The sequence below is a fragment of the Schistocerca cancellata genome, chromosome 1 (genome assembly GCF_023864275.1).
Source record: "Schistocerca cancellata isolate TAMUIC-IGC-003103 chromosome 1, iqSchCanc2.1, whole genome shotgun sequence".
Classification (NCBI taxonomy): Eukaryota; Metazoa; Arthropoda; class Insecta; order Orthoptera; family Acrididae; genus Schistocerca; species Schistocerca cancellata.
This window is the reverse complement of record NC_064626.1, coordinates 254,669,538-254,684,566: the sequence shown is the minus strand read 5'-3', so window position 1 is coordinate 254,684,566 and position 15,029 is coordinate 254,669,538. Positions and strand designations below refer to the sequence as shown.

General features: G+C 46.8%; 1 protein-coding gene across 6 annotated transcripts in view; it reads left to right on the top strand.

Annotated features, from left to right (window-relative positions):
* Nucleotides 1-15,029, top strand: part of LOC126170586 (inter-alpha-trypsin inhibitor heavy chain H6-like) — a 213,216-nt gene that overhangs the window by 162,765 nt on the left and 35,422 nt on the right. For 4 of the 6 annotated variants that reach the window (XM_049920740.1, XM_049920738.1, XM_049920739.1 and 1 more), the window contains one exon: nt 4,002-4,055. The exons of the other annotated variants lie outside the window; for them this stretch is intronic. In XM_049920740.1, the coding sequence (XP_049776697.1) occupies nt 4,002-4,055 (54 nt within the window). The remainder of the gene's footprint in view (nt 1-4,001; nt 4,056-15,029) is intronic. 6 annotated transcript variants of the gene reach the window in all.

Below are 15,029 nucleotides of genomic sequence, written 5' to 3'. Positions count from 1 at the left end.
GGACAAATATATTATACTAGAACTGAAATGTGATTACATTTTCACGCAATTTGGGTGCATAGATCCTGAGAAATTAGTACTCAGAACAAACAACTCTGACCGTAATAACGGCCTTGATACGCTTGGGCATTGAGTCAAACAGAACTTGGATGGCGTGTACAGGTACAGCTGCCCATGCAGCTTCAACACGATACCACAGTTGATCAAGAGTAGTGACTGGCGTATTGTGACGAGCCAGTTGCTCGACCACCATTGACCAGACGTTATTAATTGGTGAGAGATCTGGAGAATGTGCTGGCCAGGGCAGCAGTCGAACATTTCCTGTATCCAGAAAGGCCCGTACATGACCTGCAACATGGGGTCGTGCATTATCCTGCTGAAATGTAGGGTTTCGCAGGGATCGAACGAAGGGTAGAGCCACGGGGCGTAACACATCCGAAATGTAACGTTTACTGTTCAAAGTGCCAAGTGCCAAAAATGCGAACAAGAGGTGACCGAGACGTGTAACCAAATGCACCCCATTCCATCACGCTGGGTGATACGCCAGTATGGCGATGATGAATACACGTTTCCAATGTGCGTTCACCGCGATGTCGCCAAACACGGATGCGACCATCATGATGCTGTAAACAGAAACTGGATTCATCCGAAAAAGTCACGTTTTGCCATTCGTGCATCAAGGTTCGTCACTGAGTACACCATCGCAGGCGCTCCTGTCTGTGATTCAGCGTCAAGGGTAACCGCAGACATGGTCTCCGAGCAGATAGTCAATGCTGCTGCAAACGTCGTCGAACTGTTCGTGCAGACGGTTGTTGTCTTGAAAACGTCCCCATCTGTTGACTCAGGAATCGAGACGTGGCTGCACGATCCGTTACAGCGATGTGGATAAGATGCCTGTCATATCGACTGCTAGTGATACGAGGCCGTTAGGATCCAGCACGGCGTTCCGTATTACCCTCCCGAATCCACCGATTCCATATTCTACCAACAGTCATTGGATCTCGATCAACGCGAGCAGGAATGTCGCGATACGATAAACCGCAATAGCGAGAGGCTACAATCCGACCTTTATCAAAGTCGGAAACGTGATGGTACGCATTTCTCCTCCTTATACTAGGCATCACAACAACGTTTCAGCAGGCAACGCCGGTCAACTGCTGTTTGTGTATGACAAATCGGTTGGAAACTTTCCTCATGTCAGAACGTTGTAGGTGTCGCGACCGGCGCCAACCTTGTGTGAATGCTCTGAAAAGCTAATCATTTGCATATCACAGCATCTTCTTCCTGTCGGTTAAGTTTCGTGTCTGTAGCATGTCATCTTCGTGGTGCAGCAATTTTAATGGCCAGTGGTGTAGCTTTCAAAATGACGTCTGTAACTCGAGGTTCGTTGGAAACTGTTAGCAGTCATTGACTTTCCATGGGGGGGGGGGGGGGGCGGGCAGCTTGCAGAATGACTGTGGAGGCCTGGCAGTGAACAAAAGCTCGATGAGTGTTTGCGCTAGGCGTCCGTCATCATCGCAATAAGAGCGCGCCAAACTCTACGATCTCCCGTGTTCTGAGCCAGCCGCACAGCTGTAACTCCCGCAATGCTGCAACGTGCGGACCCTCTCCCTCGAGATGATCGATAGATCACAATCAAACACCTCGCTGCGCGACTGGACGCCCCTTTTGGTAGCGCCGACACAATGTCTACCGGTTGCGGTACTCAAGGTGCTGACGTTGGCTTTGACGTCAACCAGTAGAGTGTTACCCATGCGGGCATACAGGCGTTCCCAGCAAGGTGACGTAGAGCCGTCGCATTGAGCGGAAATTATGTTGAAAAATAGACTTCTGTAGTTAAAACAGAGAGGAATAATATGGTGCATTGGAATCCTGAATAAATCGAACCTGCTTTATGAAACAAAATGTTGCGTCACCTGTTGAACGCCCCTCATATGGTTTTGAAATAATGTTACAGGCAATGAGCCTTTTATTAATCACTTTCCAAAAAGTCTTTAAGAAGAAATCAATTATAACTGCAGTCCTGCAGCTCTGACGCAGACACACGGGGAGATTTTGTAGTAAACTACAGGGTGTTACAAAAAGGTACGGCCAAACTTTTCAAGAAACATTCCTCACACACAAAGAAAGAAAATATGTTATGTGGACATGGGTCCGGAAACGTTTACTTTCCATGTTAGAGCTCATTTTATTACTCCTCTTCAAATCACATTAATCATGGAATGGAAACACACAGCAATAGTACGTACCAGCGTGACTTCAAACAGTTTGTTACAGGAAATGTTCAAAATGTCCTCCGTTGGCGAGGATACATGCATCCACCTTCCGTCACAAGGAATCCCTGATGCGGTGATGCAGCCCTGGAGAATGGCGTATTGTATCACAGCCGTCCACAATACGAGCAAGAAGAGACTCTACATTTGGTAGTGAGGTTGCGTAGACAAGAGCTTTCAAATGCCCCCATAAATGAAAGTCAAGTGGGTTGAGGTCAGGACAGTGTATAATATTGTATCACAGCGTATTGTATCACAGCCGTCCACAATACGAGCAAGAAGAGACTCTACATTTGGTAGTGAGGTTGCGTAGATAAGAGCTTTCAAATGCCCCCATAAATGAAAGTCAAGAGGGTTGAGGTCAGGACAGTGTGGAGGCCATGGAATTGGTCCGCCACTACCAATCCATCGGTCACCGAATCTCTTGTTGAGAAGCGTACGAACACTTCGACTGAAATGTGCAGGAGCCCCATCGTGCATGAACCACATGTTGTGTCGTACTTGTAAAGGCACATGTTCTAGCAGCACAGGTAGAGTATCCCGTATGAAATCATGATAACGTGCTACATTGAGCGTAGGTGGAAGAACATGGGGCCCAATCAAGACATCACCAACAATGCCTGCCCAAACGTTCACAGAAAATCTCTGTTGACTTGATTGCACAATTGCGTGCGGATTCTCGTCAGCCCACATATGTTGATTGTGAAAATTTACAGTTTGATCACGTTGGAATGAAGCCTCATCCGTAAAGAGAACATTTGCACTGAAATGAGGATTGACACATTGTTGGATGAACTATTCGCAAAAGTGTACGCGCGGAGGCCAATCAGCTGCTGATAGTGCCTGCAAACGATGTACATGGTACGGAAACAACTGGTTCTCCCTTAGCACTTTCCATACAGTGACGTGGTCAACGTTACCTTGAACAGCAGCAACTTCTCTGACGCTGACATTAGGGTTATCGTCAACTGCATGAAGAATTGCCTCGTCCATTGCAGGTGTCCTCGTCGTTCTAGGTCTTCCCCAGTCGCGAGTCATAGGCTGGAATGTTCCGTTCTCCCTAAGACGCCGATCTATTGCTTCGAACGTCTTCCTGTCGGGACACCTTCGTTCTGGAAATCTGTCTCGATACAAACGTACCGCGCCACGCCTATTGCCCCGTGCTAATCCATACATCAAATGGGCATCTGCCAACTCCGCATTTGTAAACATTGCACTGACTGCAAAACCACGTTCGTGATGAAAACTAACCTGTTGATGCTACGTACTGATGTGCTTGATGCTAGTACTGTAGAGCAATGAGTCGCATGTCAACACAAGCACCAAAGTCAAAATTACCTTCCTTCAATTGGGCCAACTGGCGGTGAATCGAGGAAGTACAGTACATACTGAAGAAACTAAAATGAGCTCTAACATGGAAATTAAGCGTTTCCGGACACATGTCCACATAACATCTTTTCTTTATTTGTGTGTGAGGAATGTTTCCTGAAAGTTTGGCCGTACCTTTTTGTAACACCCTGTATATCTGCGAAGATTATATAGTCCTTACACAAGAGTTTGAAATTCATAAAACTACTATTTAAAACATTTAATGCTCCATATCTCGATCTCAACATATTCCAGTTAAGTCGCTGTTCCAGGGAACACCTCAACTGTATTTCATTGCATTATGTGTATGAGAGAAGGATGCTTTGGATCTTATTCTAAAGCCAATTCCATATGTTTCAGATTTGAGTTATGATCACGATGACGACCTAGATATCGCCCCAGATCCCGTCACAGGTAAGTTTATCGGCATATAGCGCATCATTTCGTGGTTCAGAATGCACGGTAAACGGTACCTGCCCGGATAACTGAATGGATGAGCCAGTTCAGAGGGCCGAGGAAGATTAATGCACGCACCTCCTGTAAGGTAATGGCTATTAAAGCATTGTGGGGTTTCTACCAAACTTCGGATTAAGGACGGCTCTATTTCTCCTTTTTTTTTATTTTCGACTGAAGGAATAAGCCTCTTCTTTCTTCTACTTACTAGACACTCTACAAATCACATTTAAGTGCCTGGTAGAGGGTTCATCGAATCACATTCACAATCCTCTATTATTCCAAACCCGTACAGCGCCCGGAAAGAACGAACACCTTTACCTTTCCGTACCCCTTATTTTATCATGTTGATCGGTTCTCCCTATGTAGGTCGGCGTCAACAAAATATTTTCACATTTTTGAGGAGAAAGTCGATGATTGGAATTTCGTGAGAAGATTGCTTCTCAACGAAAAACGCCTTTGTTTTAATGACATCCATAACGAATCCTGTATCATTACGGTGAGACTCTCTCCCATATTTCGTGATAATAGAAAACGTACTGCCCTTCTTTGAACTTCTTCGATGTACTCCGTCAATCCTATCTAGTAAGGAAGGATCCCACACCGCACAGCAGTATTCTAAAAGAGGACGGACAAGCGTAGTGTAGGCAGTCTCGTTAGTAAACCTGTTACATTTTCTAAGTGTCCTGCCAATAAAACGCAGTCTTTGGTAAGTCTTTCACACAACATTCTCCACGTGGCTCTTCCAATTTATCGAGCGGTTCTAGGCGCTGTTTTGCTGTTCCTTATCTATACAAAGAATCTATCATTGTACGCCAGAAATCACTTCTGTTTAACTCGATTTCTTTACGTCAGTTACTACGAACTGTGACCTCTCAGACAGGAAATCACGAATCCAGTCACATAACTGAGACGATATTCTATAAGGACGCAATTTCACTACAAGCCACTTGCGTGGTACAGTGTCAAAAGCTTTCCGGAAATCCAGAAATACGGAATCCATTTGAAGTCCCTTGTACGTTTATGACAATTATTAGTTCTTTCTGTTGTTGCGGTCTTCATTCCAAAGACTGGTTTGTTGGAGCTCTCCGTGCTAGACAATCCTGTGCGTTCATCTCTGCAGACTAATGCCAACTACACTAATGGCCATTAAAACTGCTACACCATGAAGAAATGCAGATGACCAAAGGGTATTCTTTGGACATATATATTATACTGGAACTCACATGTGATTACATTTTCACGCAATTTGGGTGCATAGATCCTGAGAAATCAGTACCCAGAACAACCACCTCTGGCCGTAATAACGGCCTTGATACGCCTGGGCATTGAGTCAAACAGAACTTGGATGGCGCGTAGAGGTACAGCTCCCCATGCAGCTTCCACACGCTACCACAGTTCATCAAGAGTAGTGAATGGCGTATTGTCACGAGCCAGTTGCTCGGCCACCATTGACCACACTTTTTCAATTGTTGAGAGATCTGGAGAATGTGCTGGCCAGGGCAGCAGTCGAACATTTTCTGTATCCAGAATGGCCCGTACAGGATCTGCAACATGCGGTCGTGCATTATCCTGCTGAAATGTAGGGTTTCGCACGGATCGAATGAAGGGTAGAGCCACGGGTCGTAACACATCCGAAATGTAACGTCCACTGTTCAAACTGCCGTCAATGCGAACAAGTGGCGACCGAGACGTGTAACGAATGGCACCCCGTACCATCACGCTGGGTGATACGCCAGTATGGAGATGACGAATACACGCTTCCAATGTGCGTTCACCGAGATGTTGCCAAACACGAATGTGACCCTCATTATGCTGTAAACAGAACCTGGATTCATCCGAAAAAATTACGTTTTGCCATTCGTGCACCCAGGTTCGTCGTTGAGTACACCATCGCAGACGTTCCTGTCTGTGATGCAGCGTCAAGGGTACCCGCAGCCATCATGGTCTCCGAGCTGATAGCCCATGCTGCTGCAAACATCGTCGAACTGTTCGCGCAGATGGTTGTTGTCTTGCAAACGTCCCCATCTGTTGACTCAGAGATCGAGACGAGGTTGCACGATCCGTTACAGCCATGCGGATAAGATGCCTGTCATCTCGACTGCTAGTGATACAAGGCCCTTGGGATCCAGCATGGCGTTCCGTATTACCCCCCTGAACCCACCGATTCCATATTCTGCTAACAGTCATTGGATCTCGACCAACGCGAGCAGCAATGTCGCGATACGATAAACCGCAATCGCGATAGGCTACAATCTGACCTTTATCAAAGCAGGAAACGTGATGGTACGCATTTCTCCTCCTTACACGAGGCATGGCAACAACGTTTCACCAGACAATGTCGGTCAACTGCTGTTTGTGTATGAGAAATCGGTTTGAAACTTTCCTCATGTGAGCACGTCTTAGGTGTCGCCACCGGCGCCAACCTTGTGTAAATGCTCTGAAAAGCTAATCATTTGCACATCACAGCATCTTCTTCCTGTCGGTTAAATTTCACATCTTTAAAAATGGTTCAAATGGCTCTGAGCACTGTTGTTGTTGTGGTCTTCAGTCCTAAGACTGGTTTGATGCAGCTCTCCATGCTACTCTATCCTGTGCAAGCTTCTTCATCTCCCAGTATCTACTGCAACCTACATCCTTCTGAATCTGCTTAGTGTATTCATCTCTTGGTCTCCCTCTACGATTTTTACCCTCCACACTGCCCTCCAATGCTAAATTTGTGATCCCTTGATGCCTCAAAACATGTCCTACCAACCGATCCCTTCTTCTAGTCAAGTTGTGCCACAAACTTCTCTTCTCCCCAATCCTATTCAATACCTCCTCATTAGTTACGTGATCTACCCACCTTATCTTCAGCATTCTTCTGTAGCACCACATTTCGAAAGCTTCTATTTTCTTCTTGTCCAAACTATTTACCGTCCATGTTTCACTTCCATACATGGCTACACTCCATACAAATACTTTCAGAAATGACTTCCTGACACTTAAATCTATACTCGATGTTAACAAATTCCTCTTCTTGAGGAACGCTTTCCTTGCCATTGCCAGTCTACATTTTATATCCTCTCTACTTCGACCATCATCGGTTATTTTACTCCCTAAATAGCAAAACTCCTTTACTACTTCAAGTGTCTCATTTCCTAATCTAATTCCCTCAGCATCACCCGACTTAATTTGACTACATTCCATTATCCTTGTTTTGCTTTTGTTGATGTTCATCTTATATCCTCCTTTCAAGACTCTGTCCATTCCATTCAACTGCTCTTCCAAGTCCTTTGCTGTCTCTGACAGAATTACAATGTCATCGGCGAACCTCAAAGTTTTTACTTCTTCTCCATGAATTTTAATACCTACTCCGAATTTTTCTTTTGTTTCCTTTACTGCTTGCTCAATATACAGATTGAATAACATCGGGGAGAGGCTACAACCCTGTCTTATTCCTTTCCCAACCACTGCTTCCCTTTCATGCCCCTCAACTCTTATAACTGCCATCTGGTTCCTGTACAAACTGTAAATAGCCTTTCGCTCCCTGTATTTTACCCCTGCCACCTTCAGAATTTGAAAGAGAGTATTCCAGCACTATGCGACTCTGAGCACTATGCGACTTAAATTCTGAGGTCATCAGTCGCCTAGAACTTAGAACTAATTAAACCTAAATAACCTAAGGAAATAACACACATCCATGCCCGAGGCAGGATTCGAACCTGCGACCGGAGCGGTCGCTCGGCTCCAGACAGCAGCACCTAGAACCGCACTCCGGCCGGCTTCGCGTTTGTAGCACGTCATCTTCGTGGTGTAGCAATTTTAATGGTTAGTAGTGTACATTCATTTCAACCGGCTCACTGTATTAAAGTCTACGTCTCTCTATAATTTTCAGCCCCTGCACTTCCTTTCCGTACCAAACTGACGAATATTTCATGCTATAGAAGTGTCCTGCCAACCGATCCCTTCTTATAGTCAAGTTGTGCCACACAATTCTTCTCTCCCTAATTCGAATCTGTACCTCCTCGTTACTTATGCGACCCATCTATGCAATTCGTTCTGCTGTAGCACCACATTATGATAGCCTCTATTCTCTTCTTGTCTGAACTGGTTGTCATTCACGTTTCACTACCATACAAGACTACTCAGACTTCATCAGAACAGGCCTCGGAAGGCCCAACGGTACAAGCCGACCGCCGAGTCATCCTCAGCCGACAGGCGTGATTGGATGCGGATAGGAAGAGGCATGTGGTCAGCACACCGCTCTCCTGGCCCTTGACAGCTTTCGTGAGTGAAGCCGCTACTTCTCAGTGCAGTTCACTGATTCCCTACCTGGGGGTAATTACTCCTTGATGGGTAAAACGAAATTTTCTAAGGGGTAAAAAAAAGGTACGGTAGCGTTTGGGTCTCGAAACTAAACTATTTTCAAAAGATCTTTACCATTATTATCACTATTTCTTAAAACTGTAATGCTAATAACAAAAGTTACCAATAATTACATTTCTTATTTATCGTCGGTTGTATCCAATGTAAAGGGTATTCTAATCAGATTTTCACTTGTGCTATCCATACTGTACACATACAACAAAAATAGGTAACATGGCTGGTGTATACTTCCATCGGCTGAAAGCATCAGGCAACGATATTTAACTCGCACAAAAGAAGCGTCTGTTGAAAGGTGAGTAGCAGTGTACAGAGAGCCATGTAGGCTGCTCCAGCTATGGAATATCGGAGCTGTTACATCTGTACATCTGTTACATCGCCACTGCATGTCACAAATATAATTGCAATTTCCTTACCTGTTCTAACGCATATGTGCGATTATACCAACGCACAACTTCCCAAGCCCAAGATCCTCCGATGTATAGATAGTCGTAAGAGCGAAAGTTATTAACTGTTGCTCTTTTCAACCTATAATCATGAACAAAATGTTCTATAATTTTTAGCTTGGGCCAATGTTTGATTACAAAAGGATGAGTAACATCAATCACAGATGAATCTGATCGAGATGCAAATTTGCGTAACTGATAATACACTCCTGGAAATGGAAAAAAGAACACATTGACACAGGTGTGTCAGACCCACCATACTTGCTCCGGACACTGCGAAAGGGCTGTACAAGCAATGATCACACGCACGGCACAGCGGACACACCAGGAACCGCGGTGTTGGCCGTCGAATGGCGCTAGCTGCGCAGCATTTGTGCACCGCCGCCGTCAGTGTCAGCCAGTTTGCCGTGGCATACGGAGCTCCATCGCAGTCTTTAACACTGGTAGCATGCCGCGACAGCGTGGACGTGAACCGTACGTGCAGTTGACGGACTTTGAGCGAGGGCGTATAGTGGGCATGCGGGAGGCCGGGTGGACGTACCGCCGAATTGCTCAACACGTGGGGCGTGAGGTCCCCACAGTACATCGATGTTGTCGCCAGTGGTCGGCGGAAGGTGCACGTGCCCGTCGACCTGGGACCGGACCGCAGCGACGCACGGATGCACGCCAAGACCGTAGGATCCTACGCAGTGCCGTAGGGGACCGCACCGCCACTTTCCAGCAAATTAGGGACACTGTTGCTCCTGGGGTATCGGCGAGGACCATTCCCAACCGTCTCCATGAAGCTGGGCTACGGTCCCGCACACCGTTAGGCCGTCTTCCGCTCACGCCACAACATCGTGCAGCCCGCCTCCAGTGGTGTCGCGACAGGCGTGAATGGAGGGACGAATGGAGACGTGTCGTCTTCAGCGATGAGAGTCGCTTCTGCCTTGGTGCCAATGATGGTCGTCTCACGCGGTCTGCACGTCCAGCACGAACGCTGGTCCAACTGAGGCGCCAGGTGGAAATGGCGTGGCAAGCCATTCCACAGGACTACATCCAGCATCTCTACGATCGTCTCCATGGGAGAATAGCAGCCTGCATTGCTGCGAAAGGTGGATATACACTGTACTAGTGCCGACATTGTGCGTGCTCTCTTGCCTGTGTCTATGTGCCTGTGGTTCTGTCAGTGTGATCATGTGATGTATCTGACCCCAGGAATGTGTCAATAAAGTTTCCCCTTCCTGGGACAATGAATTCATGGTGTTCTTATTTCAATTTCCAGGAGTGTAGAAACTTAATTCACTTTCTCTAATATTAGTACTGCAGTCCTCGACTTTTTGTAATGTCCACTAACCACTTGTTACGATATTTAACTGACTGCAAATCAAAACCAACAACTTGCCCATACGTTCTAACAAGAGCCGTTAACGTGTTCATTCGCCCCTTGTTAGCGAGAGTGAAGTTCAAAACTCCACCGCAAAACATCAATGGCCCATGCAAAATGACTTGGGCACCTACGCTGTGGTTTGATAACTGGCAGCTATATAAGTAATGAATCTGGAAAGACAGGGTCAGTCGTCGAGCAGCCGCAAGTGCAGCAGCATCGAGACAGATTAGTTATGCCGCGTTATTTTAGGAGGAGTAGGCGTTCGCGTCTTACAGTTTTTAAAGCAATAGACAACATTTCTATTACTACCAAGGATTACGCAGGCGGCCAAGTCATCTTGCGTGGACCATCGGTGTTTTGCGGTGGAGTTTTGAACTTCACTCTCGCTAACAAGGATACGAATGAACACGGTAACGGCTGGGTCACCGTTGTTCTTGTACGTGGACCAAAAGTCGATAAAGTAAAAGGGCTAGATAATTTCAATTCACGTGATGTCATCGTTTATCGGACATTTCAGATTTGTGAAGTTTACAACAGAGATAAGGGTTCATCGTATTACATGTCGACTATGCCTTTGGTTCTCAGGACCAGGAGTCATCGTAAAATAAATGAATCTGAATCTGTCTCAGTGTGGGTGAAAGGTGTTGACAACTGCCGTTTGAATACGTCAGAAAGATGTGTCATCTTATAGAGTGCTTCCGTTGTGTCAGGGCACATAGCCTGTATTGGACAAAGGCGAGGGATGTCGATCTGTATTCCTAACCCTATGACGTGGCGCTGGCTGCTCCAGACTCATAGGCGAAAGCAGCCTCTCTGTAGCTGTGCATTCGCACGTAACGTGACAACACGCTGTGTGCTCTGGCCGATACCAGTGCTCAGTTTTATGTGGTCAGCTGGTATGGGTGGTTGCCTCCGTGTGGTCCAGGACAGCACGAGGCAGAACACCGTGCAATGAGCCGGATTTGGTGCTAGCCAGCGCCCATGATCCCTCTTCTGTCTGTGTGGTGTGGCCTCGGAGCAGGGGTGTTTAAATAAACAAGCAAGCGAATATATGTTGTATTCGTTATCCCACTACACATGACGGTGATGAATGTTTGACAACCATACAGGGTTCATCAGTGAGTTACACAATTTTAAAGTTAGAAGAGCTGCTCTGTAGTTCTGATACCTGTAGTGTCCTAACAAGAGCTCCAAGAGCTACTCTATAGTTCTAACAGTCAGTGGGATTTCCATCATTTTGAACTTAAAGTGATTATATTTCTAATCTCTTGCCATTTTTAAACTTACAATAAGTGAATTTGGTGATTTTTCATGCCATTTTAATTGCAGGAGACGTGAGCTCTTGGTCGTGAAATTTAATGTAGCTGCTGAAGTGTTTAATTGTGTAAACAGTGGTGTCAGAGTGATCAGGAGGGGAATTATTTAAACTTCAGTGCCAGAGGGATATTGTCTAAACATAGTACTAATGGATTTAGGACATGTTGCAGCAAGTGATAGTGATAACTACACAGTTTAAAGTAAGCTCCAGGACAACCAGTTTCAACTATAACATCAGAAGGGCACTTATTAGACTTAGGGGGAAAGGTGGGCTTTCGGTTCGGAATTGGAGTTACATGGTGCTCTATGACATGACCATTTTGAATTTCCTACCAAACTTAAACTTAGAATGGTAACTGCTTAAATGGTGACATCAGAGGGGAAAGCCGTGGAATTCTGTAATTTATATGACTGCCATTAAAAGTCACATGCATCAGAGCGAATGATACTAGCTTTGGTAAAATATGTTGAGTGGGTCAGCAGACTGGTTACTTCCCTCTTACTTAGCATCTTGGACATCATAGTGACTCTGTCAGTATCCCATATCGGTCATCCTGGATTTTATACTTATAAAAAGTGATCTACTTTCACAGCGATGTCAGGGGAGCTCTCAGTAGCCATCCTCAATTCTGTATTTAGCACAAGTGCCCTACTGCCACCAATATGGAAATTCTCATCTTGGATGTTTGAATTTTCCAGCAATTTATACTTAGAACAACTACTCTATTTGGTCAGTGATGTTATGGGAGTGAGAGGAACCTGAACTATTTGAGGTTTCCCACCGTTCTATAAATAGGCGTATGTCAGAGGGTTGCGGGAAATATGGCAAATGCGCATGACGTCATAGAGGGAGGTGTAGTGGTCGGTAAACCCGATTACCATCGACAGTGTCATTAGTGACCTACTTTGCATCAGAAACTGCACTGGCCTCCCTACTAATACTTATATGCTTTGGCCCTCGATGTCGAGAGCATAGGAGTCAGGAAATGTAAGGGAATTCACTCAACATATCTACTAGTATGGTCAATGTGATCGTAGGCAATCGTCTGCAAAGTCTTTTCAAATATTTCGTTGATGGTAGCCATGGGAAATACACTCCTGGAAATTGAAATAAGAACACCGTGAATTCATTGTCCCAGGAAGGGGAAAGTTTATTGACACATTCCTGAGGTCAGATACATCACATGATCACACTGACAGAACCACAGGCACATAGACACAGGCAACAGAGCATGCACAATGTCGGCACTAGTACAGTGTATATCCACCTTTCGTAGCAATGCAGGCTGCTATTCTCCCATGGAGACGATCGTAGAGATGCTGGATGTAGTCCTGTGGAACGGCTTGCCATGCCATTTCCACCTGGCGCCTCAGTTGGACCAGCGTTCGTGCTGGACGTGCAGACCGCGTGAGACGACGCTTCATCCAGTCCCAAACATGCTCAATGGGGGACAGATCCGGATATCTTGCTGGCCAGGGTAGTTGACTTACACCTTCTAGAGCACGTTGGTTGGCACGGGATACATGCGGACGTGCATTGTCCTGTTGGAACAGCAAGTTCCCTTGCCATTCTAGGAATGGTAGAACGATGGGTTCGATGACGGTTTGGATGTACCGTGCACTATTCAGTGTCCCCTCGACGATCACCAGTGGTGTACGGCCAGTGTAGGAGATCGCTCCCCACACCATGATGCCGGGTGTTGGCCCTGTGTGCCTCGGTCGTATGCAGTCCTGATTGTGGCGCTCACCTGCACGGCGCCAAACACGCATACGACCATCATTGGCACCAAGGCAGAAGCGACTCTCATCGCTGAAGACGACACGTCTCCATTCGTCCCTCCATTCACGCCTGCGCGACACCACTGGAGGCGGGCTGCACGATGTTGTGGCGTGAGCGGAAGACGGCCTAACGGTGTGCGGGACCGTAGCCCAGCTTCATGGAGACGGTTGCGAATGGTCCTCGCGGGTACCCCAGGAGCAACAGTGTCCCTAATTTGCTGGGAAGTGGCGGTGCGGTCCCCTACGGCATTGCGTAGGATCCTACGGTCTTGGCGTGCATCCGTGCGTCGCTGCGGTCCGGTCCCAGGTCGACGGGCACGTGCACCTTCCGCCGACCACTGGTGACAACATCGATCTACTGTGGAGACCTCACGCCCCACGTGTTGAGCAATTCGGCGGTACGTCCACCCGGCCTCCCGCATGCCCACTATACGCCCTCGCTCAAAGTCCGTCAACTGCACGTACGGTTCACGTCCACGCTGTCGCGGCATGCTACCAGTGTTAAAGACTGCGATGGAGCTCCGTATGCCACGGCAAACTGGCTGACACTGACGGCGGCGGTGCACAAATGCTGCGCAGCTAGCGCCATTCGACGGCCAACACCGCGGTTCCTGGTGTGTCCGCTGTGCCGTGCGTGTGATCATTGCTTGTACAGCCCTCTCGCAGTGTCCGGAGCAAGTATGGTGGGTCTGACACACCGGTGTCAATGTGTTCTTTTTTCCATTTCCAGGAGTGTATTTGCGTTCCAGAGCTAGTCGATTGCACTTCGCTGTTGACAGACTGCAAGCTTATGTTCAATATCCTTATCAGTAAGTCGCCAGAAGAATGACCCCGTTTAACATCGATAGCGGCAGCGATGCCAGTAAGGTTCAAATGGCTCTGAGCGCTATGCAACTCAACTTCTGAGGTCATCAGTCGCCTAGAACTTAGAACTAATTAAACCTAACTAACCTAAGGACATCACACACATCCATGCCCGAGGCAGGATTCGAACCTGCGACCGTAGCGGTCACGCGGTTCCAGACTGAAGCGCCTTTAACCGCACGGCCACACCGGCCGGCGATGCCAGTAAGGAAGCATTTCTTGGTTTAGCAGGAGTTTCGTATATCCTGGCCAATAGTGTTGCACACGCCTCAAGACGTGTCGGAGATTGACGTCTTCTGACTTCATGTGGTGATCCATTTGGCGTTGATGGGGAATTATGGGACTACCGCTTTTGATTCACAGTCCGTGTGGAAACAAACTTCAGATGCAATGTCGAAGTGCAGATCTTGCACCACTGGGAGCCGAGAAAGTGCGTCTGCATTGGCAGAACGGTACTGGGTATCATAAGTTTATTCAGATAAATACATGGCCAAGCAGTGGATTCGTCTTGCCGTTTTGGCAGTTATTCCCGCAGTTGTGTTGAACAATGGCAGCAGTGGTTTGTGGTCTGTGAGATCCTCATATCATTGTCCCTATACGTAAACAAGAAAACTTTTTATGGCTAATATAATCCTCAGAGACTCCTTTTCAATCTTGCTATAACTACGCCGTACGGGTGTCAGCGTTTTTACAGTCAAGCCAATAGCTCGCTCTACGTCATATACCACATGAGGGCTACATGTCCCGAGATTGTAGTCCAATGCATCGGCTGCTACAGTTAGTAATTTTGTCGGG